Genomic DNA, 23,625 nt, shown 5'->3' on the forward strand with positions numbered 1-23,625 from the left:
TCGGGGAGTGGCCACGCCTCCTCCAACCCTGGGGGGCGGGGCGGGGCACTGCCTCCGCTCGTGGGCGGGGCTCGAGGGGGTGGAATCTGTTCGCGTGCGCAGCCGCTGAGCGCTCCGGGTCGGACACGTTCTTCTGTCCTGCTCCGCCCGAGCGGGAGGTGCCACCCGAGGCAGCGGGTGAGTGAAGCCGGAAGCGGGTCTGACGGGAACGCCGCGCGTGGTGGCGGGCGGGCTGCGGCGGGCCCTGCTGGGCGCTCGGGGCTCTTCGGGCGGCGGGTAAGGAAAAGGAATCCCGAGACGGGTTCTGCGTGCGCGCCGCCCCGGGCCTTCTGCGGCTGGGGCTGAAGGGTTTGCAGTGCACGCTCAGCGCTTAGGACGACCTGATTGCCCTGTTAGGAACGGTCGATCCCGAGCCCAGCTCGGTGGCCACACTGCGAAAAAGGTGTCGCAGGCTGGCAGTGTGCACGTCCACCGGGAGCCACGAAGGAGAGTGACACGTGCGCACGACCGTAATGAGGGTCTGCTGGGTAAGTCGAGTGTGTCAGACAGGTGGCAAGGTGGTGGCCGTGGTAAGGGGTTATGATTAGCTGGGATTGTGCCATTTTTATTTTTTTAATCTGTTTTCTGTTTGGTGGTGGGAAAGCATGTTCGGTAGTGCACAGTGACAAAGAAGTGTCCCGCATAACATGGACGTAAGAGTGTCTTCTGAGGAAAAACTGTACAATTGGTAATTACAGGGTGAAAGTAGATATGCAAAGTGATTTTTTAAAAATTTTACTAGTCCTTCATAATCTTAGCTATATCCTGATAACTAAGGAAAGACTGTCATTTTGTCCTGATCTGTCTAGTCCGAATCGGTCTGCCACAGAGCATAGAGCAAGAGAGGCACACCTGTCCCGCTGAATCCAAAGCTCCCCTAGGAGTAAACAGTAACCTGGCTTAAGAGTAAGATCTTTCCTGGACGCAGGAATTGAGGTGGTTTCCAGAGGACTTATCCCATCCGATATTGAAATCATATCATATAACTGTCTTTTTGTTCTGATGTGTATTCAAGCGAGGTTAAGATAAACTGACTTACCTGGAGTCCTATAGCAAGTAGTTGGGCAGGCCTAGAGGAGTATCTCTGGTGGATAGTTTATGGTTCTCTCTGTAAATCAGCAAATTCACATTCAGGTTTTCTTGGACATAACTTTCTTCCTACTTTTTCTCTGTATGAGTCTTGTCATCCTTTAGGGCCCAGTTATAATGTTACATTCTCACTAAGGCCTAGAATAGTTTGTTACATAAGCATTCAACCTAACACCTTAATCTTTGTTTAAGGAGGTGTACTCTAACAACCCTATTTAAAATTGAAACCTAATGATTCTTGCATACACATTTCCAATCTTCCCTTTCCAGCTCTACTTTTTCTTTGTCCTACAGACCTTACCACCTTTATTTGGCTTACTGATAAATCCCAAGTGGTAACTCATAAAGTTGATGAAGAGTGTGTCAAATTAATACCTTTGTTGGGTTGTGTTTCATTCATGATATATACTTAGGCCTTGATGGATGGAGAGTTTGGGCATTATTAAAATAACATAAATTAGAGCTGGGGCTGTACCTCGGTGGTGGAGCACTTTCCTTGCATGGGTAAGGCACTGGGTTCGATCCTCAACTCCACATAAAAATAAGTAAATAAAGATTGTGTCCATCTACAACTAAGAAAAAAATTTTTAAATACATAAATTAGATCAATTCATGATCCATACATTGGATCAACACATGAATCAGATCAGTTCTGGAACCCTAGCAAGATACTGTTTTTGGCCAATATTTTGTGGATTATAGTTAATTTTTCAAGGTAAATGCCACTTTATTGCATCTTGGTTAGGAGTCCTTGTACACTTGAGAGAATACATGTTTTATGACTCGAACTGTATCAGCAGAAAAACAGACATGGGAAGGAACACTATAATAACAGTTAACATTTCCACATAATTCATATTGGCCAGACAGGAATGGTTTATGTATAACAACATTTAATTCTCTCAACCATTCTCTGAAGTTTGAGTCAGTTGAAGCATCCAGAAATTAAACTACTCTTAGGGTTATTCAGTAAGTAAGCAGCAGAGCCAGGATTAAAATTTAAGTTCTTAACTACTTTGCTATCCTGCCACAATCTGCATATGCTAAAAAGAGTATGTCACAAGCTCTTTCAGAATCTACACTTCCACAAACACTTTCTAGCTCATTAATGTCCAACACACCATCAACATATTTGTCACTGTTTCTCCCTTGGGTCCAAGGAAGGAGGATCCCTTCTGCTCCCTCTGAACTCTGGATCCCAGCACCACCACCTTCTCAGGGAGCTCCCTTCACCAATGTTACCCTCTTCTCCCGATTGTCCTACCCAGCATCTAAACATGTTCAGGTCTCTTGCATCTTAATTTATCTCCTAACTCCACATTCCTTCTAACTATTGCCCTAGCTTTTCCATTTTGCAACTGGAGTATATTCATTGTATCACTGTGGGCCTCCCAGTCACTCAGCATATCTGGTTCTTGCCAGGAATCACTAATAACTTTCTTTTTTTTTTTTTTAACTTTTTTTAGTTGTGGGTGGACCTTTTAAAAATTTATTTATTTACATGCAGTGCTGAGGATCGAACCCAGTGCTTTACACATGCTAGGCAAGAGCTCTACCACTGAACTACAACCCCAGCCCACTAATAACTTTCTTAATTATGATCCATTTTCAGCATCTTACTTCCTCGAAACTTCCAAACTGCCCTATTTTATCTTTTTTTTTTTTTTTTTTTTTTTTTTTTGCGGTGCTGGGGATCAAACCCAGGGCCTTGTGCTTGCAAGGTAAGCACTTTACCGACTGAGCTATCTCCCCAGCCCCAAAATGCCCTATTTTAAATTCTTCCTCTCATTCTCAGTTTTCTTTGTGAGCTCTCCCTCCCTTCTCTTCATATCCCTTAAATGTTGCTGCTCTTTAGGGTTGTGTTGAAGGCTCTCTGTCTGCTCACAGAACCCTCCTGGGACAGTCTAACTGCTCTTTCTGTCCCTAGTCTAACCTTTCTTTAATCCATGCACAACCCTGCAGAGATAGTTTTGTGTAACTCAACATCCTGCTTAAAACACATCAGTAGATCCTAATTGCCTTCAGAGAGAATCCAAATGTTTTAGGATTACATGAACTTGTCTCCTCCTTTCTCTGTCTCCTTACTACCTTGTGCCTCGTGGGCACTCCATTAAATATTTGTTGAATGAATACAAGACTTTATCAAACTCAAACAGAACCAAAAACAAGATTAGCCAAAGAAATGCAATCCGAGTGCAAAGACTTCCTAGGACAGTAGAGCCATGGCATCAGTGGAGCCAGAATACTGGTAGTGAGTGTAACTGTATCTTAGGAGGGAGTCCCCAAAACATGCCTTACTAGTAGATGACTGAGAGTTTCAGTCTTTGCATATGCCTGGCACATGCTGCCCCCATCAACCTAGTAAACCATCCGATTTCAACACTGTTCAAGTATCCCTTCATCTATTAAACCTCTCTAGATCTTTCTTAGAGGAATGTATTAAACTGGTTATCTTTTCTATAGCACAGGTATGAAATATAACAAGAATTATGAAAATGCAAAGACTCTTTAATGTGGGAATTAAATTTCCAGGACATTACTTAACTGAGGAATTTGAGTTACTTTAATAACCAGTTCTATTCCTAGTTCTTCATCTTGAAGGAAATTTACAGACATTCAAAGAAACAAAATTGCAAGAGTGGTTAAGACCATAAGTCGTCAAAATACTTTATTTTCATGGCTAGTATTTTCAACCTTTTGTCGCCTAATACTTGACTAACACTTTTGACATCAACGAGTTGTCCAAATAATAAATTTGTTCATAGCCTTTCCACGTAATCCTGCATACTCCGATTGCCCTCTTCCTGTGACTTCAGGGGATTCATATTAATTTAATATTGATCTAAATAAAAGTTACGCTGGCAGTAAATCATATATTCCAAGTTCAAATAGGAATTATTTTATAACCTTGTAAAGGCATAATTTCAACTTTCCACAGAGATGTTCGCAAATGCATTGTTGATAACACAGAAAAACTAGAAAGAAAAAAAAACTAATGTAGACTAACAAACTGAGTAAACTGGTTGTTTTGTTTTGTTTTGTTGTTATGGTACTGGTAAGTAAACCTCGGGTTTCACATATGCTAGCAAGAGCCCTTTTAAATTTTATTTTGAGGCAGGGTTTTGATAAATTATACATTTTGCCTAGCCTTGAACTTGTGAACTGATACATTTAACAATGAAATATTACACAGTCATTAAAGCTGATGTTAAAATAGATTTAATGTTGAAAGAGAAGCAGGCATAGTGACATACACCTGTAGTTACAGCTACTTGGAAGGCTGAGGTAGGAAGGTCACTTGAGCTCAGGAGTTTGAGGCCAGCCTGGGCAACATAGTAAGACCTCATCTTAAGAAGAAAAAAAAATATTTATATGTATATACATAATTCCCATATGACATAAAATGGGTTGTTTATATCAAAATATTAAGTATGATTCTCTTCAGTGGTGGGATTATGTATTCTTTTATTGTCTTTTTTGCTTACCTGTTATGTTTTTCAATGAACATGCATTATGAATTCAAAATAATGTTTGCCTTTAAAATACGTAATGTATTTGCTGCACTCTTTTTGTTTGAAAAACCTATGCCTTCATTTCAACTGAAATTATTTGAATTTTATCTTCATTTAAAAAATTACTGTTATAGAGCTGCTAAACACTAATGATAAAGCTAACAGGCAAGAAAAGCAATTAGACTGGACACCTAGTTAAGTTTGAATCAAATAACCAATCATTGATAACTAGAAAGTAGAATTTAATTCTCCTTTTTTTATTGAATTAATTTGTCTTCCATTTTTAGAAGCATGCTGATCCCATTTTCAGTGAAGAATTGCTTCCAGTTACTTTGCAACCACAAGGTTCCAGCAGCAGGCTTTAAAAACACTACAAAAGGTGGACTCATGTTACAGTCTATTTCCAATGATGTGTATCAAAATCTGGCTGTAGAAGACTGGATCCATGACCATGTAAATCTAGAAGGCAAGCCAATTCTTTTCTTTTGGAAAAATTCTCCCTGTGTTGTAATTGGTAGGCATCAGAATCCTTGGCAAGAATGTAACCTGAATCTGTTGAGAGAAGAAGGTATAAAACTGGCTAGGAGAAGAAGTGGAGGAGGAACTGTTTACCATGATATGGGTAATATCAATTTGACTTTCTTTACAACCAAAAAAAAAGTATGATAGAATGGAAAATCTGAAATTAATTGTGAGAGCACTGAATGCTGTCCAACCCCAGCTGGATGTACAGGTTACCAAAAGATTTGACCTTTTACTTGATGGACAGTTTAAAATCTCAGGAACAGCCTCAAAGATTGGCCGAACTACTGCTTATCACCATTGCACCTTATTATGTAGTACGGATGGAACCTCTTTGTCCTCTTCACTAAAGAGCCCTTACCAGGGGATCAAGAGCAATGCCACTACTAGCATACCTTCTTTAGTGAAAAATCTTTTGGAGAAAGATCCCACTCTGACCTGTGAAGTACTGATGAATGCTATTGCTACAGAGTATGCTGCTTACCATCAAATTGAGAATCACATTAACCTAATAAACCCAACAGATGAAACACTGTTTCCTGGAATAAATAGCAAAGCCAAAGAACTACAAACTTGGGAATGGATATATGGCAAAACGCCAAAGTTTAGTATAAACACTACTTTGAATGTGTTACATGAACAGTCACAATTGGAAATTAAAGTATTCATAGATATAAAGAATGGAAGAATAGAAATCTGCAATATTGAAGCACCAGATCATTGGTTACCATTGGAAATATGTGACAAATTAAATTCAAGTTTTATTGGCAGCAAGTTTTGCCCAACTGAAACTATCATGTTAACAAACATATTACTTAGAACATGCCCAGAAAATCAAGAACTACACAGTAAATGGAATATTCTCTGTGAAAAAATTAAAGGAATAATGTGACTCCAACTAACTTTCTTTATGTTGTCGGTTTCAAAGAGCAAATAAAACCTTTAAATGCATTGTATGCCTGAAAAAGAAAAGAGCTGAGCATAGTGGCATCTGCTTGTAATCCCAGCAGGCTGAGGTGGGAGGGTCATCAAAGTCCAGTAGTTCAGTGGTAGCCTGGACAACAGTGAGGACCCTGTCTTGGGGGAAAAATGTCTAGTCTCTTTCAGTAACTTCTCATTTGAAATTGTTTATTACCTGTCCTTGTCCATTTTCTCTTTTGATGTCTAGATTACTGGTTCTTTCTTCATTGATTTTAGTTCCTGGCACACATGAATATTTCAGCTACTTCACTTCTTACTGCCTTGGAAGTAGTAGACAATCCAACTTCACAACTGCTTGCTTTTCATGCCTCTAAGGAATATAACTGGTTTATTGCCACCTCATATCATAAACTCAATTCATTTAGGTATATTATCTTGTCTTTCCATTTTCTCTCACTAAATGAAACCCATTGCATTTTTCTCAGCATTTGATCTCTACCTTCATTTCCCTCCCTCACCAAGCCTGAATTATCTCAAGAATACTGCACTTGCTTACCAGTGTTTTCATTTGCTTTCCTCCCTTGACCTACCATAGCCACTTAAAAAAAAAGTCCAATCGATTTTCTACTTCTGTACCTAGGTGACAAACAATCCAGGGGGTAAAAATCTTATAATCCTGCAGATTTGCCCAACTTCATATTTACAGTTTTTAACTTAACACATCTTTCTGTTGATATCAGATGCATCTCCTCTTTGGTGGACTTCCTCTCGTTCTTGATTTTTGAAGTACAGGTGATTGAATCTTTGGCTTCACACATGGTAGGCAAGCACTCTTATCTCTGAGCTACATGTCCAGCCATTTTTATTTTATTTTATTTTTTTATTTTTATTTTGAGACAGGGTCTGGCTAAATTGCTGAAGCTGGCTTCTAACTTGTGACCCTCCTGCCTCAGCCTCACAAGTAGCTGGGATTAGAAGCATGCGCCACTATGCCCAGCATTCCTCTCATTCTCCAGGCATCTTATTACTAAAGGTTACCACTATCACAAGCTCCACAATTCCACTAGTCTTTTCACCAACCTTGATTCATAATTTCTTGAGAGTTGAAGGCTTCAGAAATGAACCCTTTAGCCTCCAGGTTCTCTCCAATATTTCTCTTTTCTTTCAGTCTCAGAGGAAGAAATGCCTCCCTTTCTTTAAGCATAACCTCTCTGATTATACCCTGAATTTTGTCCTCTCCTGCCTGTGTTTGGGCCTTGCACCATTATATCTTCTTTACCTAGAAATTTGTTTTCCCACTTTCACTGGATCCTAAACCAGAATGACTGAACATGTCTCCCTCTTCCCAAAACTCTTCCTGCTCAAGATGGTTCTGAAAAGATTCTCAATCTTTTCATTATTGAATTCTTCAGAGTATCATCCCTGTTGACCATTTCCTGTCTTTCCAGTTGATTAATTCTCATACTCCTTTTATTTCTAAAACATTTACTATGGGTTAGTATTGAATGCCTACTGTGTGACAAGCACTATGCTAGATATTGGATCTTCATAGGGTGTTAAAAAGACATGGTCACTGACCTCAGGAATTGGTAGTTCAGTGCCTTTCAGACATTTAAAAATCAGTAAAATCAAAGTAAAAATATGTTTTACATTGTGCCTTAACACATTTATGAATACCTAATAAGCTTAACAATACTATGCTTGTTCTTCACTATTTACTTCTCTGATATTTTCCATTTTTATCTTTTAAAAATTGGTCTTTTGGGGGGGGGGTACTGTGGATTGAACCCAAGGGCACGTAAGCACTGAGCCATATCCCCAGCCCTTTTTATTCTTTATTGATCTTATCACCCATTAATATATCAAGATTTGAGTTTTAAAATCTCTGGCTTAGGAAAAGAAGATAAGCCAGTACATAATTACAAGATGAGAAATGCTATTGGGAAAAGCTGAGATAGTGATAATGGGCAATAATAGGGGTCACCTAGGTAGAACTATCAGGAAGATGTCATTTAAACACATGAAAAAGAAGAAAGCCATGCAAAGTGGGTGGGTGGGAGGGGAGAAGAAGAATCCAGGATATGACATAGCAGTAAGACAGTTACTGCTATGGAACAAACCATTCTAAAACTTGGTGATTTAAAACAATCATTTTGTTCACAAATATACAATTTGAATGGGGCTTTGGTAGGGATAGCTTATTTGATCCAAAAGCATTAATTAGAAGAACTTAACTGGGGCTAGGGAGATAGCTCAGTTGGTAGAGTGCTTGCCTTGCAAGCACAAAGCCCTGGGTTCGATCCCCAGCACCACAAAAAAAAAAAAAAAAAAAAAAGAAGAACTTAACTGGAGCCAAGACTATCTTCTTCCAAGACAGCTTATTCATATGGCTGGTAAAGTGGAGCCGGTAGTGGGCTGGGGGCTCTTCTGGGACTGGACTGAGGGCTTCAGTTCCTCTCTGCTTGGACTGCCTGGAGTTCCTTACAAACTAGTGGCTTTTACGACAGCCTTGGAAGTAATACAGTATCACTTCTGGGGTCTTGAGCACATATTCAAGGAGAGAGTACATAGGTACTCATCTTCTTGGAAGGAATTTCAAAATCATAAGAGATTTTATTGGCAAGTACAATTTGCCACCCAGAACAGCATACGGGAAGACCCTAAAGCAACAAAGAGCTGGGCTTCTTGACAGTCAAACAAGGGGTGAATCAGGCAAGATGAAGTTGGAGATGGGCAGAGACCAGATTATGTAGAGACTGATAGCCACAGGAGAACTTGTCTTAAGTTCAGTAAGTTTTCATAAATATTACTCTGCTGTTCTGTGGAGAATGAATTAGAACAAAGCAAGATTGGGAGCAGCCAGTAGTTGGAGGCTACTGCTGGGGTACAGGCTAGTGTCTAGGAAAGAAGAGGACAGTGTTAGGCCCTTGTTAAAAATTAGGGATAAATGACCCCTGTTTTCAGGACATGACAATTTTGGCTCTTTTAAAAAGGAAATAATGAGGCAATATTAATTTTCTAGGGCTACTATAACTCAGATTGGGTGACTCCAAGTTCAAGATAAGGTGCCAGCAGGTTTTGTGTCTTTTAAGACCTCCCCTTGGCTTGCAGATATCCACCTGGTGTCCTCATGGCTTTCTTCTGTGTGCATGCATATCTGTGACCAAATTTTCTCCTCTTAGAACCTAGTCATATGGATTAAGGCCCACCTTAAACACTTCATTTTAATTTACCTCTTTAAAGGCCTGATCTTTAAATATGGCTACATTTTTTTAGATGAGGAAGGGCAGGTGTGGATGCAGGGTTCTCCCTATAACTGGTTATCTCAAAGGGGATGTCCTAGTGAAGATTTTACTTTTTAATTTCACAAATATGATTTGTGCAGGCATGGGTGTAAGACCTAGACTCTGCCAGTCAGAAGCACCAGCTCCAAACTTTGATTTGGAAACTAGTGATACAGAGAACCCCAGATGGGTGAAAACTCTTAAGACAGTGGTCCAGGAGCCTGACTTTCTGGGGTAGCAAAGGTAGTAAGTCTGGCAATGGGAGTGCCAATAATGGAAGTGCTGTAGTCTTCCATATCCAGCCCTTGCTACAGGGTGACAAGATTAGTTCCGCGTTACAATTCTTCACTGCAAAGCCTCCATATTTCAGTCTATATCTCTCGTGATGATGTGAACTACCTACTATCCTTTTAATGATCCCCCCTCCCACACATACACACACACTCCCTGCTTACATCAAGTAGTAGCAATTTTTATTGCTTTTAATAAGAAAACTTAACTGGTACAGTCACTCCAGAAGAGTATGGGTTGAAGAAAAGAGGATTTATTGATTTTAGAGGAACTCTAGTGTTTTTGTTTTGCTTTGTTAGTTCTTAGGGTCAAACCCAGGGCTTGAACATGATAGCACACACTCTTACCACTGAGCTAGCATCCCTGACTCCAACTGTACTGTTAAAACGTGGAGGAGACGTGCATGTTTCCCAGAAACTGAATTTCAAGAAGGGAATGGCCAACTGGGTCACATGCTCCCATAAGGTCAAGTAATTAAGTAATATGAAGGTTAGAAAGTGCTGATTAGATAAGGTGGTATGGAGGTCACTATCAAGCTTAACAAAAGCAATTTCAGTGGAGTGAGTTGAAGTGTGAACAGGTGGTGAGCAAATGGGAAGGAACTGTTCAGAGAAAAACCTTTTAAGAAGTTGGTTCATGGGGCTGGGGAGATGGCTCAGTTGGTAAAGTGCTTGCCTTACAAGCACAGGGCCCTGGGTTCGATCCCCAGCACCAAAAAAAAGAGAAGTTGGTTCACGACGACAACAAAAAGTAGGGCAGCACCATCACTGGGGATGTGCATACTGGCAGGAGAGAGCAGTGAGTGGTGCTCAGAGAGCCAGCTACTCAGTGAGGCTAAAGGTCAGATCAGGGTCACCGCTGAGAATCAGGCCAACTTTCTTACATATGGAATGTTAACCTTTTTTCTATGTGTTGTCAGTTTGACCTCATGTTTTCAAACTTCATTTATGGTTCCTTCTGTTTTAATACATGATCTGATCTTTTGCTCTTCCTTCGACAATTCCTGGGTTTTGTGTTATGCTTATACATTTAGTAGGGGTTTATAAAAACACTTGGGTTTTCCATTTAATTACTTCTTTCATTCATTTAGATTTAAGTAGAATTATTTAAATAGCACAGGACAGAGATCTAATATTTTTTCCAGCCACTAAACTGAAATGACATGTTTATTACATATTAAATACCCATACATACAGATTTACTTTGTTTCTAAGTTCTCTATTCTATCCCACTGTTTAGCCATTCCTATGCCCATACATGTTTAAAGAATTATTATAGTTATGTGACTTGTCAAGCAAGTCTCCTAGTGCTAGTCTTCTTTGTCATGTAATTTATGAATCAATTTAAGGGGAGTGTAATTTCTTTCCAGCCTTCCGAGTTTTCTCTTAACGTCTTTCCATAAATAACTTGTAGTTCTTCCTTCAGTTCTTGTACATTCCTTAATATATTTAAGGTTGCACCTGGTAGCCCTCGAGTGTTCTAATTTGATCCGGGGACTCCATATATTTAGAATAATGGGAAGCACTGTGTAAACTAATATTCTCTCAGCCAGGATCCCTTTTTTTCCCCCTTCCATGCTGGGATTGAACCCAGGGCCCACTGAGCTACACCCTCTGCCTTTAGATGGGAGTCTTATAGGCCCTGAATAAAAAATAATTTAGAGGGTTGTGGATTGCTGATTCTCTACAGTGACATATCCATGTGTCTAGAAATCAGATTTTAATACGAAGGTAAAGATGTTCTCATCCAGATGAAAAGCTGTACCACTTCTATAGTGAGGAGTACTGGCAAGATAAGCTAAGATATGCTGAAAGAAACTTCTGATCAGGTCTAATACTAGTCCAAGTGTTCTTATACCCTGAATTGGAGTCTAAATTTTTTAGGTTTAGCATTATTAGCTCCCAAACATGAAAGCATCAAAGAGAAGTATCAGGAACCTTTCTGGCCTTTTATACCAACTCAATCATGTACCTGCTGGCCCATGAAAGCAAGCCAAACCTAATGTCTGAGGTTGCCCAGGACAGCCCATGGTCTCCACCTGGCTCTGTCCCTCCATGCTATGAATATTCTTGTTTATAGTCTTTGTTCCTCTCTGCTTGGATATTCTCCAGATGTTTATATGTTCACTCTCCAGTACCAAATCCTGGGGTACTTGTTTTCCTCTGCCTTAGTTTGTTCTTTAACTTGTGCACTGTCCACTGCCTCCAGCATACGTTCTTCTTCCAACCTGTCACCATGGAACCTAGTCTGTCCCCAACCAATCGCCTGGCATCTGGATGGATGAGCTTATCCAGCACAGTTGACTCTAAGTATAAGGCTTTATAAAGGTGTCAGCCAAAGTGAATGAGGTGCAACATGCACCAGGATGACTAAATATGTTGATTTACCTTCATGTGCTAGGTAACAGACCACCAAGTGTTGGTGACTGTCTGCCAAAGACAATTTTTAAAAATTTTAACAGTTAACACTGTACTTTTGTTTGTTCTTTTTTGCCAGGGAGGAGGGGTGGACACTAGGGATTGAACCCAGGGCCTTACATGTGCTAAGCATGCACTCTGCCTTGGAGCTCACCCCTAGTCATGCTGTTTTTTGTGGTTACTACCCCCCCACACACCCCAAGCCCACCTGTCTCTTAAGACCACTCTAAACTATGATTTTCCCTCTTGAACTCTAAACTCCCAGGGGCAAGATTAACATCCAGCTCACATCCTAACATACTCATTATCTGTTGATTTATTTTCCAACAGCCAGAGAAAAAGCTGGCAAAATCTTAAACCAGCTCTATGATTATATAAAAAGAAACACTGTAGACCTATTGAGTAACAATTTAACTAAATAACTGATTGTTCCTACAGCTGAACAAAGAATTCATAAAGGAGTAGAAATGTAAATGTTTATTGTTAATCCATTCATTATAAAAAAGGCCTGTTCATAGTAAAATAATAATAATGATAAAAAATCCAGTATTTACTTGCTGTGGTTTAAATGTGTTCCCCAGAAGCTCATGTGTTGGAGCCATGGTCCCCAGTGCCGCAGTGTTGGGGTGGGATCTTGGGCTGACAGGGTCACGAGGGCGGAGCCTCAGGAGTGGCTCTCTTATAAAGGCGAGCTCGCTCCAGAGTGCTTGCTTGGTCTTGCCGTGTGATGCCGTCCTCCACGAGCAGAAAGGTCCTTGCCAGGTGCCAGCACCATGCTCTTAAGACTTCTCAGCCTCCACACCAAGAGCTAAACAAACCTCTCTTCTTTATAAATTATCCAGCCTGTGGTATTCAGATAGACCAATAGGAAGTGGACTAGGATATCACTTAAAGTAAAAATATATACATTGGGCCACTATCCTTCATATTTTTTTTGTATGCTTGTTATGAAAAATGTCCACTGTTGTTTCATGACATGGTCTTAGGTCAAAATCATGGTATCCAAGGGGAAAACGACCCTAGGAAGAAAAAAGCAAGTGTGTATATATATATATTATATATATTTAAAAGTCATATACAAAAAAGTGTGTATATATATATATATATATATATATATATATATTTAAAAGTTACATACAAAAACAGCACTACATACCACTAAGCACTAACTGATAAAATGATGTCCTACCTGCAGTTTCTTTTTTCTTTTTTTTTTTGTATCAGGAATTGAACCCAGGGGCGCTAAACCACTGAGCCACAACCCCAGCCCTTTTTATATTTTATTTAGAGACAGGATCTCGCTAAGTTGCTGAGGCTGGGCTTGAACTTGCCATCCTCCTGCCTCAGCCTTCCAAGCTGTTGGAATTATAAGCGTTCACAACGGCACCTGGCTTCCTACCTGCAGTTTCTTAAAATAATCAAGTCCTCTTCCGATCTTAATCATCCATCCATTGTTGAACCTATTGAAATTAATATATAGTATTATATTCAGTGTATTAAAGTCAGACAATTACTAAAGCTGTATTGTGTTAAGTATGAGCAAAATTTCCCTCTAACCAAGAAAACCACTTCCTTCAGTGATGTGAGTCGAATCTAACCTGGGGTTAATCATGTGCCCCATTTACAGTGAAACAAAAGGATCACAGAAACAATTAGCTGCTTTGATTAGCTATAAAAAATTTAGCAGTTAAGTTAAAACTTATTCTTGAATTTCAGCTTGATGATAAAACTTCCCTGTTCTGCTAACAAGTAGTTACCAAATATATTCAGGTAAGCTGTCGAGGTGTTCCTGGGGTTTCCCCACCTGCAGATGGGGAAAGTGAGCGGGAGGAGCTCTGGACGTTGACCTCTGTTGCAACCACAGCAACTGCATTTTCATCTGTTCTGCATATTTAAGTTAATTTTCATTAACAATAAGGGTGCCATTGCCATCATTATGAAAACCACTGTGCTAAATGAGGGAAGATAGCATAAAAATAACTGCATATTCTTTTTTATTGATTCAGCATACTGCTGTATCTATCAAAATATTTACTTATCTACATTAAGTGAAACCACACTAAATATTGATTTTATTAGAAAATGAATTATTTCAATATCATAATACTTAATGCACCATGCAGAAGAGAAGTACTCTCTTCCCATAGGACAAGTAAATTTAATTCACTTAGGAAATATTAAACTCACAGAACAAAGTGAGTTAAGGTTTTATTCTCAAAAGTGAAGTTACTAAAACTGAGCTTTATTTGAATTTTTAATATTTAAATGAAATATTTACATGAAATTATGACATTTTAAAAACATATATTTCAACTGAATAAAAATAAAAATATTGTATGCTGACCTAATTTCTCGGTCATGTATTGAAGAAGAGTATTCTATTTCCAACAGCACTCCATGTCTACTGAGTGACATTTTTATTTCTTCCAGGCCAATTCTTTGTGGCTCTCTTGCACATCCCTGTTAAGAGCAAAAATATAATCTGCTGCCTTAATATTTTAAATTATCCCTAAGCTATAATGAATATATGGATTAATATGAAAAGGTTCTATAGGTGGTCATACAGCATTTGTGGACACAGGCATCATACATTATGAGTTAAGTGGCTTCATGCAGAAGTTGGCTAGAGCGTGGGCTTCAGAGGCCTACAGTCTGTAGGCTCTTCCAGATTAAGAGGTACCTCTACTGTGTGTATGATGTTCTCAAGTCCACTCAGGTGAGACATTCCATGGATTAAGGCCTCTGATTTCCACAGAAGCACCATCTATCATATTTACCATGCCAACTAATCTGATCTTCAGTCCCATGGCATATAATTATGCTGGGAAAAACAAAGTTCCAGAGATACAAAAGTTTTTCCAGAAATCTAATAGTATGTGCAACCACCTGAAATGAGGCCTGCTTGACCAAAAGTTTTACTGGAGCAGCATAGGTATGGGAGGGACCATCTACTGCCTGATAACCCTGTACGTGGTTTCAATACCCAAAATATACATGAGTTAAGCTGGAGAGGATTGGTGGGTTTTTTTTGGCATAAACCCTTTGAATTTTCATTTTTCATGTTTTCTGTAATTTTTTTCCTACTTTGATGGTCTACTCAACATTTTTCCCCAAAAAAAAATGGGATATGAAGACGATATTTTGGTTTGTTTATGAAATGCGTATGTGGCCTGTCAGATGTCAGAGCTCATTTGACAGTTAAACTTATTGTTCATAGAAATGATGCTGTGCTCTGTGTCTGAGCTCCTGACTTCCCTGGAGGCTCTAGAGGAAGGTTGCACATGGGCTCATTAATGTCAGTCTGTGCTAAGGATTGCGTTTTTCAGCATGCAATGCAGAAACCTTTCTGGATTTGGATGTGAATGAGGAAGGAAGACAGAATTCAAGGCGAGGCACAGGAAATGAGGGGTTTCAATTTGTAGGCACTTTGGAAATGTTTTCATCTTATAGTAAAATGATAATAGAAATTATTTGCAGCCTGCTTCTGTTTGTTGGGCAGTTTGTTTCAAAAGGTTATTTGCCTCATTCCAGGTCTTTAATGAAATTGTATGTGTAACTATCATTTATTCTACTATGGGAAAAAAGAGATCAGCTGTTCAGTATTGCATCTTAGACTGGTACCTGTCTTGTTAACACATCACCACAAATTCTCCTTTAGCCTTTAAAAATGTTATGGCTTTACAAACCCAGAAGGTCAAGAGTTGTATGTTTTATCTTCTATATGGAAACTAGAAAGGAAAAAAAGAAAAGGGTGGGGAAATCTATGAAAATCGGAGGGAGATCAGTAGAGTAAAGGGACCTGAGGTAGGGAGGGGGGAAAAGAGGGGAAACACTGGGGAATGCCATTGGCCAAATTATATTGATATATTGTGTGCATATACAAATATGTAATAACAAATTCCACTATTATGGACAATTATGTACCAATTAAAAATGTGAAAAAAATTATGGTTTTAAATTATAATTTATTTTGACTGAGGAATAAACACATGAAAAAAACACATTCTATTAGTTTCTATATCTGTTATATCAAAGAAGTAACTCAAGATTGTGAAACTGTTGCAAGAACAATAGTTTTTATAAAAATAACTGTTCTTTTTCTAACATGAACATTCACAATTCCAGCTTGTCTCCTTATGTATATTTTAGTAACTACGTTTAGGTCATTCAAGTGGGGCTGCCTACTTATCAGAGTAATCCTGGAAATCATGATTACTTAGAAAAACTCCCATTTAGGTCAAAATCAAAACAGAGATGCCGTACATAATGCTGTTAATGGGTGTAACTGGTAAAGAGACAAGATTGCCAGAAGTGCAGATTGCAAGATCACCTCCAGGAACATACAACACATGGAGCTGACAAACTATTTGAACTAACAGAAATTAACAAAATACAAGGTCAACATCCTAAAATCAATAGCATTTTTCTCAAGATGTGCTATGCTTATTATTAAATAATAAGTTTAATTTTAAGGAAATAGATGTAGCCAATACATTGATTGCATCCAGGTTTTCCTTGATCAGACTATACCTTGTAACTGAATAAAGTTAGTTAAGAAAGTTCTTCCAGATACCTACCTTATCTAGAGAGGTGAGAAGGTGAATAGTTTTTACATTACAAGGTTTCTTAATAAGCATCTCACAAAATCGAAGGAAGTTATATAGCTGAAAGACATTAAGATGGGTTATTAACAGCTAGTATAGTTATCCCTTTGTATCCTGGGGCACTGGTTTCAGTGACTACCCTCCCACATACTAAAACCGATGGATGCTCAAAAGTCCTTTTTATAAAATGTTGCAGTATTTCCACAGAACATCTGCATATCCTCCTAAAACACTTTAAATCATCTGTGGATACTTATAACAGCATTACCTAATACAATGTAGATGCTATATAAATAGTTGTTTTACTATTTTGTTTAGGGAATAGTGACAAGAAGAAAGCTTGGACATGTTCTGTACAGATGTCAATTTTGTGGGGGATGGGGGGTACCAGGGATTGAACTCAGGGGTAGTCAACCACTGAGACACATCCCCAGCCCTATTTTGTATTTTATTGTGTTCATATACAAATATGTAATAACAAAGACAGGGTCTCATTGAGTTGCTTAGTGCCTCACTTTTGTTGAGGCTGGCTTTGAATTCGTGATCCTCCTGCCTAAGCCTCCTGAGCCACCATGACTGGCAGATATTAATTTTGAATAAAAGATATTTTCAACCTCCATTGAATCTAGATGTGGAACCCACAAACATGGCTGGTTGACTATACATTTAAAATAATCTTTCATTATGTTTAGTACATTTCACTTACCTGATGAGTCTGCCTAATATAAGGATCTTCTATCCAAACTTCTGTAACTGTCTCATTAAGGTATTCTTTAAAAAGTGACTCATAACTGAATCCTGTTGCATTCTCTTCTATTTTAATCTGCTTGTGATATTTTCCATCTATATAAGACATGAGCTTCAGTAATATCACCAGTGATCATATTTATACATTTTATATTTCACATACTGTATTCATGATCAATTACAAATTAATTTTTTAACTAAGTCACTCAAAAAGTATTTATTGAATGCCTACTCTATTCTGTAAATACCACAAGATGCTACACATACAGAAGCATATAAGACAAACCACTCCATAAGTGATTCTGTCTTCATTAAGGTTGAATGATGGGGAAATTCCAGAGGTTTCTTGAAACAGGTTTCTGAGCTGGATCCTACAGAATGAACAGTTTATTCAAGAGACTACTGTATGTACAAAAGCATCTGATAACTTCTCGTTACCATGGTTAGAATCCCATCTAGTAGTATCTGGTCCTCTTCAGACTTACCCTTTTTTTTTTTTTTTTTTTTTTTTGGTCTTGCAATTTAATAAATTATTAAATACAAACAGCATAACAGGACATTCAGAAATCTTTCTTAGCACCAAAAGGTGTTTGTTTTCTCTCTCTCTTTTTTTTTTTTTTTTTTTTTTTTTTGGTGGTAGGAATTAAGCCCAGGGCCTCATATCTGCTAATCACACTACAGAATGTTTAAAGCAGAACCTTATAGTACAACTTAATAAGTAAAGACTGGCATGTCACAGGATGACTAGGATAATTCTATTGGTTTTGTTAATTATTGAGTAAGTTAGCAGAGAACTCCAAAGTTTTTAAAAAATATAACCCTAATGGCAATTACTAACTTACGTGCTGTTGCACTTTACATCTTGTCTGAAGTGGTTTGGTCCCTCTGCAGAACAGCGTCTAGAGGCACTCGGAATGGCCCAGTGTTTGACATACTGTTGTAGGCTTTCCTACAATACAGCCTCTAACAAAACCAGGCTGAACCCAAACCCTGGTAATAGAATTGTTTACTTTTGTACCAAGAAGGTTGGGAAAACAACAAAATATTCCTGTGGCACATATCCAGGTAGACCTCAGGGGATTCATGCTGTGAGAACTAAAGTTCTGAGACTGAAATGAAAAAACAGGTCAGCAGGGTCTAAGTTGGTGCTATGCGTGCTAAATGTGTCAATGACAAGGCAAGCATGCTTGCTTATTGAAGAGGAGAAATTTGTTGTGAAAGTGTTGATGGTATAAGCAGAGAGTCAGCTAAATAAAGAAAAAAATGCATGAAGCTTTTTGGAGTCAAAAAAAAAAAAAAGCTGGGCTGGGGTACGGCTCTGTGGTAGAACACTTGCCTAGCAAGTATGAGGTCCCAGGTTCAACTCCTAGCTCTACACACAACCAGCCCACAGGCATGTGCGTGCACATACACACATACTGTTGTGATTTGGATTCTGTTCCAAATATTTCCACATAAATAATGTTAGCAACTATGCATCAACTTTCAAGCCAAGCTAGCCACATAGGTTAATTTAACTTGGTGCTGATGATACTATATTTCACTGTTTTTGAGATAAATTTCATTCTAGATTTGAACTTGTGGTGAAGGAAGTACAGTTTTATTTCCACTCAGAGTTCAGTGGGGATCTGCAGGATATGTTGGTACAGAGCACTAGGAAGAGTTGGGCAGAGGGTTGTAAGAACGTGGAGGAAGATCAAATAAGGACTGAGGACAATAGATTTTAGGAAGGCAGAACTGTTGGCCATAGTGTGCACTTCAGATAAGAGTGGCAATGTCAATTCATACAGATGTTTGTAAACTGGGCTTATGAGTAGGGAATTAAAATCTCACCTCTAATCATTATGAATACATAACTCTTGAAATATGTTGAATTACAATAAAATCAGAGAGAAGTCTCAGGAGTTTCTTTGGCTACCGTAATGGTTTTAGACTTTCAAAAAAAAATTCAGGATCCACATTCTGTATTTCTCTCTAGTAGTTCTTAAACTGGGGTCCATACACAAACTTCCTGGGGATCTGAACATTCCTTTTTAAAAATGGCAAAGTTCTGCAGTATATATAGCTTTCATCAGATGCTCAAAGAGGTGTGTTCCCACCCCACCCTCCAACTTAAAAAAAAAAAAAAAGGTTAAGATAACTCCAGTACAGAGAAGAGGAATGTCCAGTAGATCTATAATCTTCCAGGCACAAACAGTCCATACCACTCAGGGTTCCAAAGCCACACCCTGTGGGAGCCATCCTAATCTAGCAGAATCAGACGAGGTTGTGCCTCAGGACACAAGGGACTGACTTAGCAGAACTGGCAGACACGGAGGTCTGTCACAGATTGCCTAGAAGTATGTGACACTGTGGGAGTGGTTTCCTCTCAGGTTCTGTGATAGTTTCCTGAAAAAATTGGTTCCCCTAACTCCACTCCATCCTGTTCATCACAGAAGAAGCCCCTCCCATTCAGGGACCCTTTACCTGTGTGACTATAAATAAGAGTTGGGCTACTCCATGTTGTTAGAGGCCAGATCTGGTATGGCCCAATCCCATCAAGCCCCTTCTTATTTAAAAAGACCACTGGCTCTTGTGTGTTTATTGATTAGATAAGTTTATGGGTAATTGGTTGATTTATAGCCAACATCGGGTCCTCTGGCAGTTAACCCTTTTCTCATCCACGCGGGATGTGGCTGAGAAACCCCTACGACATCCCAGTCCTAGACATGGTTTCTGAACAGTCTTTTACCTTCTTTTTCTTGATCCACATATTTCTTTATGTTTTCTGCTCTATCCATGTAGCCAGAAATTTTTTCTCTGAGATTACGTTTCTTAGCATCATCTTTGGTACCTATAAATTAAGGAAAAAACAAACAAACAAACAAACAAAAAAACGAAAATTCTCAATTTTCAAAACAGTTTTTCTATTTAGTTTAAGCATTATGTCCTGTTTCCTCAAAATTTCCTATTTTATCATGGTTGCCTCAGTCCTAAAGTGCACAGATGCTAAGCTTGAATCTGGCTTGATGCACCTGGAGCAGCTTTGTTTAGGAATGGGTCTCTGATGTTGTCACCCCTAGGAAACCAAATCTGGTGGGCTGAGAAAGGTAGCTTCTTACATGGCAAACCCGAGTCTGAACACTATTTGTCCTAATTACCCACAAGTTTTAAATTTTAGTATAATTAAAAGATAACAAGGACTATCTTCCATAAAACCAACTTCTCTTTCAGACTTCTCCATTTATAATTAATGCTCATTTTCTCAGTTGCCCCCAAAAATGTTATTTTTGACCATATAATGCCAAAGAAACCTTATCTATGCCCCCAAATCACTTCTGATTTCCTCTTTTCTTTCCTTCCTTTGACATTGCTTACATTTTCCATAATATTTTCATTTTTAATTTCTCGGTTTTTTTCAGCAAATTTTATTTGAATTTCACCAATTTTTCTACTAATTAAAGTTTGTTTTCTTTCTTGGAAAAATAGTCTGAATTTGCCCACTCCATTTAACATTTGCCATTTGGTCCTTAGGAATGAAATATTTCTAAGTGATCTTAAATCTAAGCTCAGCAATGTAGTAGTCTTTTCTAGTCGTATAAATGCAGTTCTTTCTTAGTTATTGTCCTTGATCAGCTGGCAATGGTAGACCCTGTAGGCCCACCCTTCAACCATCATACCTTGGTTTTCCAAGGCTTGAAACCCTACAGCTATCTTTGATTGCCATTGAACTTCACTCCCACATCCAATCATTTGCCAATGCTAGTCATTCAACATCTTTACCGTCCCTTCCTTATCCTAATATTGATATCATTCCCTGGTTCATTCAGGACCTATCACATTTCACTGGTGCCTGGAGGAACTATCATTTGTCTGTTGGACTCCAGTATCTAGAAGCTAATATCTACTCTACACCCTTACCATATTCAGTCATTCATTCAAGAATTAACTAGTGAGAACTTAACTATCTTCCAGACATTGTTCTAAGCACTGGGAATACTGTACTTAATAAAACAGACAAAATTCTCCCCTTTAAGTGGGAAGACAACAATAAAAATAAATTGGTATATTAGATTGTGATAAGTACTATTAAATAAAAAAAAAAAAAAAGGAAGACAGGGAGGGCTGGGATGAGGTTGTAACTTTACACTGAAGGTCAGGGAAAGCCTCACAAAGGTGCTATTTGTTTAAAGGCCTGAAATAAGAGAGGGAGTGTCATGAAAATACATGAGAGAAAGCATATTCCTGAGAGATACCAACAGTGAAATAGAATTCTAATACTGTCATTTTCCTTGCCTACAGAATGAGTCAAGTGTGATCCAAATCTTCAGCAACTTTAAACTTTCTTCCTCTTCCTCACTGAATCAAACTCAACTATTTATTGGTAAAACAGCACAAACAGAATATGAATACTCTTAGGTAAATTTCTGACTTCTGAAATTCTACTTTTTTTTCCAAAGCCTCTACCAAGCACTGCCTCTACCTTTGGACCCCTATGTGACATTTACCTGTTTAAATCCTCATTGCACTTGTGTATATATCTCTCTCTGGACACTTATTCTCAACACTGGAGTTACTTGCATTGCAGTCTTGACCTGTCTCTGTCATGTCACTGTTTCTGTAACAACCCTGGAATCAATGAAGAACATTGAAGCAGAACTCCTATGACTCTCCTGCTTCAGATTCCTACAGCCACCAGGACTTGAGCAGTGTCCCCCTGACACTATACCATCTCTCTTTTTGTGATTCAGTATAGAAGTCATGGAGGCCTTGGGCTCCACTTGTGGTACTACCATCTGCAGTGACAGAACTTGAAAGCTAACTACTCTTCCATGCTAGAAAAGTAGAATACCATCAACTCATGATTCGTAGAACAATTTTAATGATGAAACCAGACATCACCAAAATTATCACCATTGTCATTAAACAGGCTCTACTACAGTGGAGTTAATAAAAAAAAAAGGACCAACCTTTGACGGGAACCCTCTGCTGTCTTGATGCTTCTGTAAACTTGAATTATAAGAGGCTTCAACTAGAAAGCACACAGTAAATTATCTTAGACCACACTGGGGCTCCTGGATTGAGGAGCAGGGGCTAGTTTTAATTTACTACCTAATTACTGGGTGTCTGCTGAGCCATGGTTGAGCTGAGAGTTAAGGAATTTTGAGGTGCTTCTCAATAATGAATAACTATGTAACATAAAAAGTTTCATTGTGCCTGTCTACAATCCTGTGTATTTGTTATACTGAATTTCAGTATATCTGTTTAAGAAAAAATATTTTATTTTTGTGATTTTATATTTGTTTACTTTTAATAAAAACGTTCAAACAAAAAAATTATAGTACTATAATGAACACATTTATTACCCATTATTTGGATTTTAAAAAGTGTTAGCAGTTTTGCCTATTTATTTATTTATTAGTGCTGGGAACTGAACCCAGGGCCTCCAGTCATGCTAGGCAAGCTCTACCACTGAGCTACACACCCAGCCCCAAATTTTAAAAAAATTTTTTGCTTAAGTGAAATTAATACTGACGGCACAATATTTCTTTCTGAAAACACTTCTGCATCTCTAAATATTAAGTCTTCAGGAAAAAAAATACTGTTTAACAAAATTTGTAATTTCAGTGTCACCCGATCCACACTCAAACTTTCCTAACTGATCCAAAAATGCCTTTTAAAGTTGGTTCAAACCCAGCTACTATCAAGGATTATGTAATAATTTGGTTATATCTCTTTATGTCTTTTAAAATCTAGAATAGGACCCTCAGTTTTCCTGATGACATCAATCTACTGCAGACATAAAACGAAACCAGCCCATTTGTCCTGGAGACATCCCACCTTCTGGTCGACTGTTTCCTGGCGGTGTGGAAGAATCACTTTCGAGTTTCACTTTGCTGCAGACAGCGCAAACCAGCAGTACTTTCGAAACCTACGGTCCTGCTCTCTAAGGCTCACTGCTCACCTTTCAGAACCTGCAGGAGCAGGTCAATCCCCTCTTGGTAGCACACCAGAGCCTGCGGGTACCGGGACTCCGAATCTAGCTCCACCGCCCGTTTCAGCACAGTGGCGGCAGCTGTGCTCTCCGGATCCAGCGCCACCCGGGGCTTGGCCATCACTACAACTCCGCTCAGCCTCAATCCAGGCTGGACTTGAGCAGGTCATCCGTGCTGCCGGGAAGCGGTCACGTGACGCCACGCTCGGGCGCTCTCTGCCTAGG

The 23,625-nt window shown here is 38.8% G+C and overlaps 2 protein-coding genes across 5 annotated transcripts; one reads left to right on the top strand and one right to left on the bottom strand.

Moving 5' to 3' along the window:
* Positions 1-81: 81 nt before the first annotated feature.
* On the top strand, positions 82-6,297 carry Lipt1 (lipoyltransferase 1). The gene is given in 3 exon segments (XM_047522207.1): positions 82-177; positions 4,928-5,291; positions 5,293-6,297. Coding segments are annotated over 2 exon segments (1,122 nt in total). The 5' UTR covers positions 82-177; positions 4,928-4,931; the 3' UTR covers positions 6,055-6,297.
* Mitd1 (microtubule interacting and trafficking domain containing 1) lies at positions 4,847-23,588 on the bottom strand. 4 transcript variants are annotated; one of them, XR_007104619.1, is made up of 9 exons: positions 23,371-23,588; positions 20,158-20,259; positions 17,386-17,522; positions 16,653-16,739; positions 14,420-14,535; positions 13,475-13,535; positions 12,630-13,094; positions 6,298-6,453; positions 4,847-5,192 (listed from the first exon to the last, which is right to left on the bottom strand). XR_007104619.1 is itself a non-coding variant. In XM_047522208.1 (7 exons), exons 1-7 carry the CDS (start codon positions 23,519-23,521, stop codon positions 12,999-13,001), a joined length of 750 nt encoding a protein of 249 aa, XP_047378164.1. In that variant the 5' UTR covers positions 23,522-23,588; the 3' UTR covers positions 12,538-12,998. The 4 variants fall into 4 exon arrangements, 2 of the variants coding, with proteins under 2 accessions (XP_047378164.1, XP_047378165.1); XR_007104618.1 differs by lacking the exon at positions 6,298-6,453 and having other exon boundaries at positions 4,850-5,192; XM_047522208.1 differs by lacking the exons at positions 4,847-5,192; positions 6,298-6,453 and having other exon boundaries at positions 12,538-13,094.
* Between the last annotated feature and the right edge of the window lie 37 nt (positions 23,589-23,625).

The sequence above is a fragment of the Sciurus carolinensis genome, chromosome 13 (assembly GCF_902686445.1).
Source record: "Sciurus carolinensis chromosome 13, mSciCar1.2, whole genome shotgun sequence".
NCBI lineage: Eukaryota > Metazoa > Chordata > Mammalia > Rodentia > Sciuridae > Sciurus > Sciurus carolinensis.

Coding starts and splice junctions, on each gene's coding strand:
- Mitd1 (XM_047522208.1), bottom strand. CDS start 23,521: ATGGCCAAGCCCCGGGTGGCGCTGGATCCGGAGAGCACAGCTGCCGCC. Junction 16,740..17,385: donor ATATTAGGCAGACTCATCAG/GTAAGTGAAATG, acceptor AATGTCTTTCAG/CTATATAACTTCCTTCGATT. Junction 13,095..13,474: donor ATTATTTTAAGAAACTGCAG/GTAGGAAGCCAG, acceptor TTTTCTTCCTAG/GGTCGTTTTCCCCTTGGATA.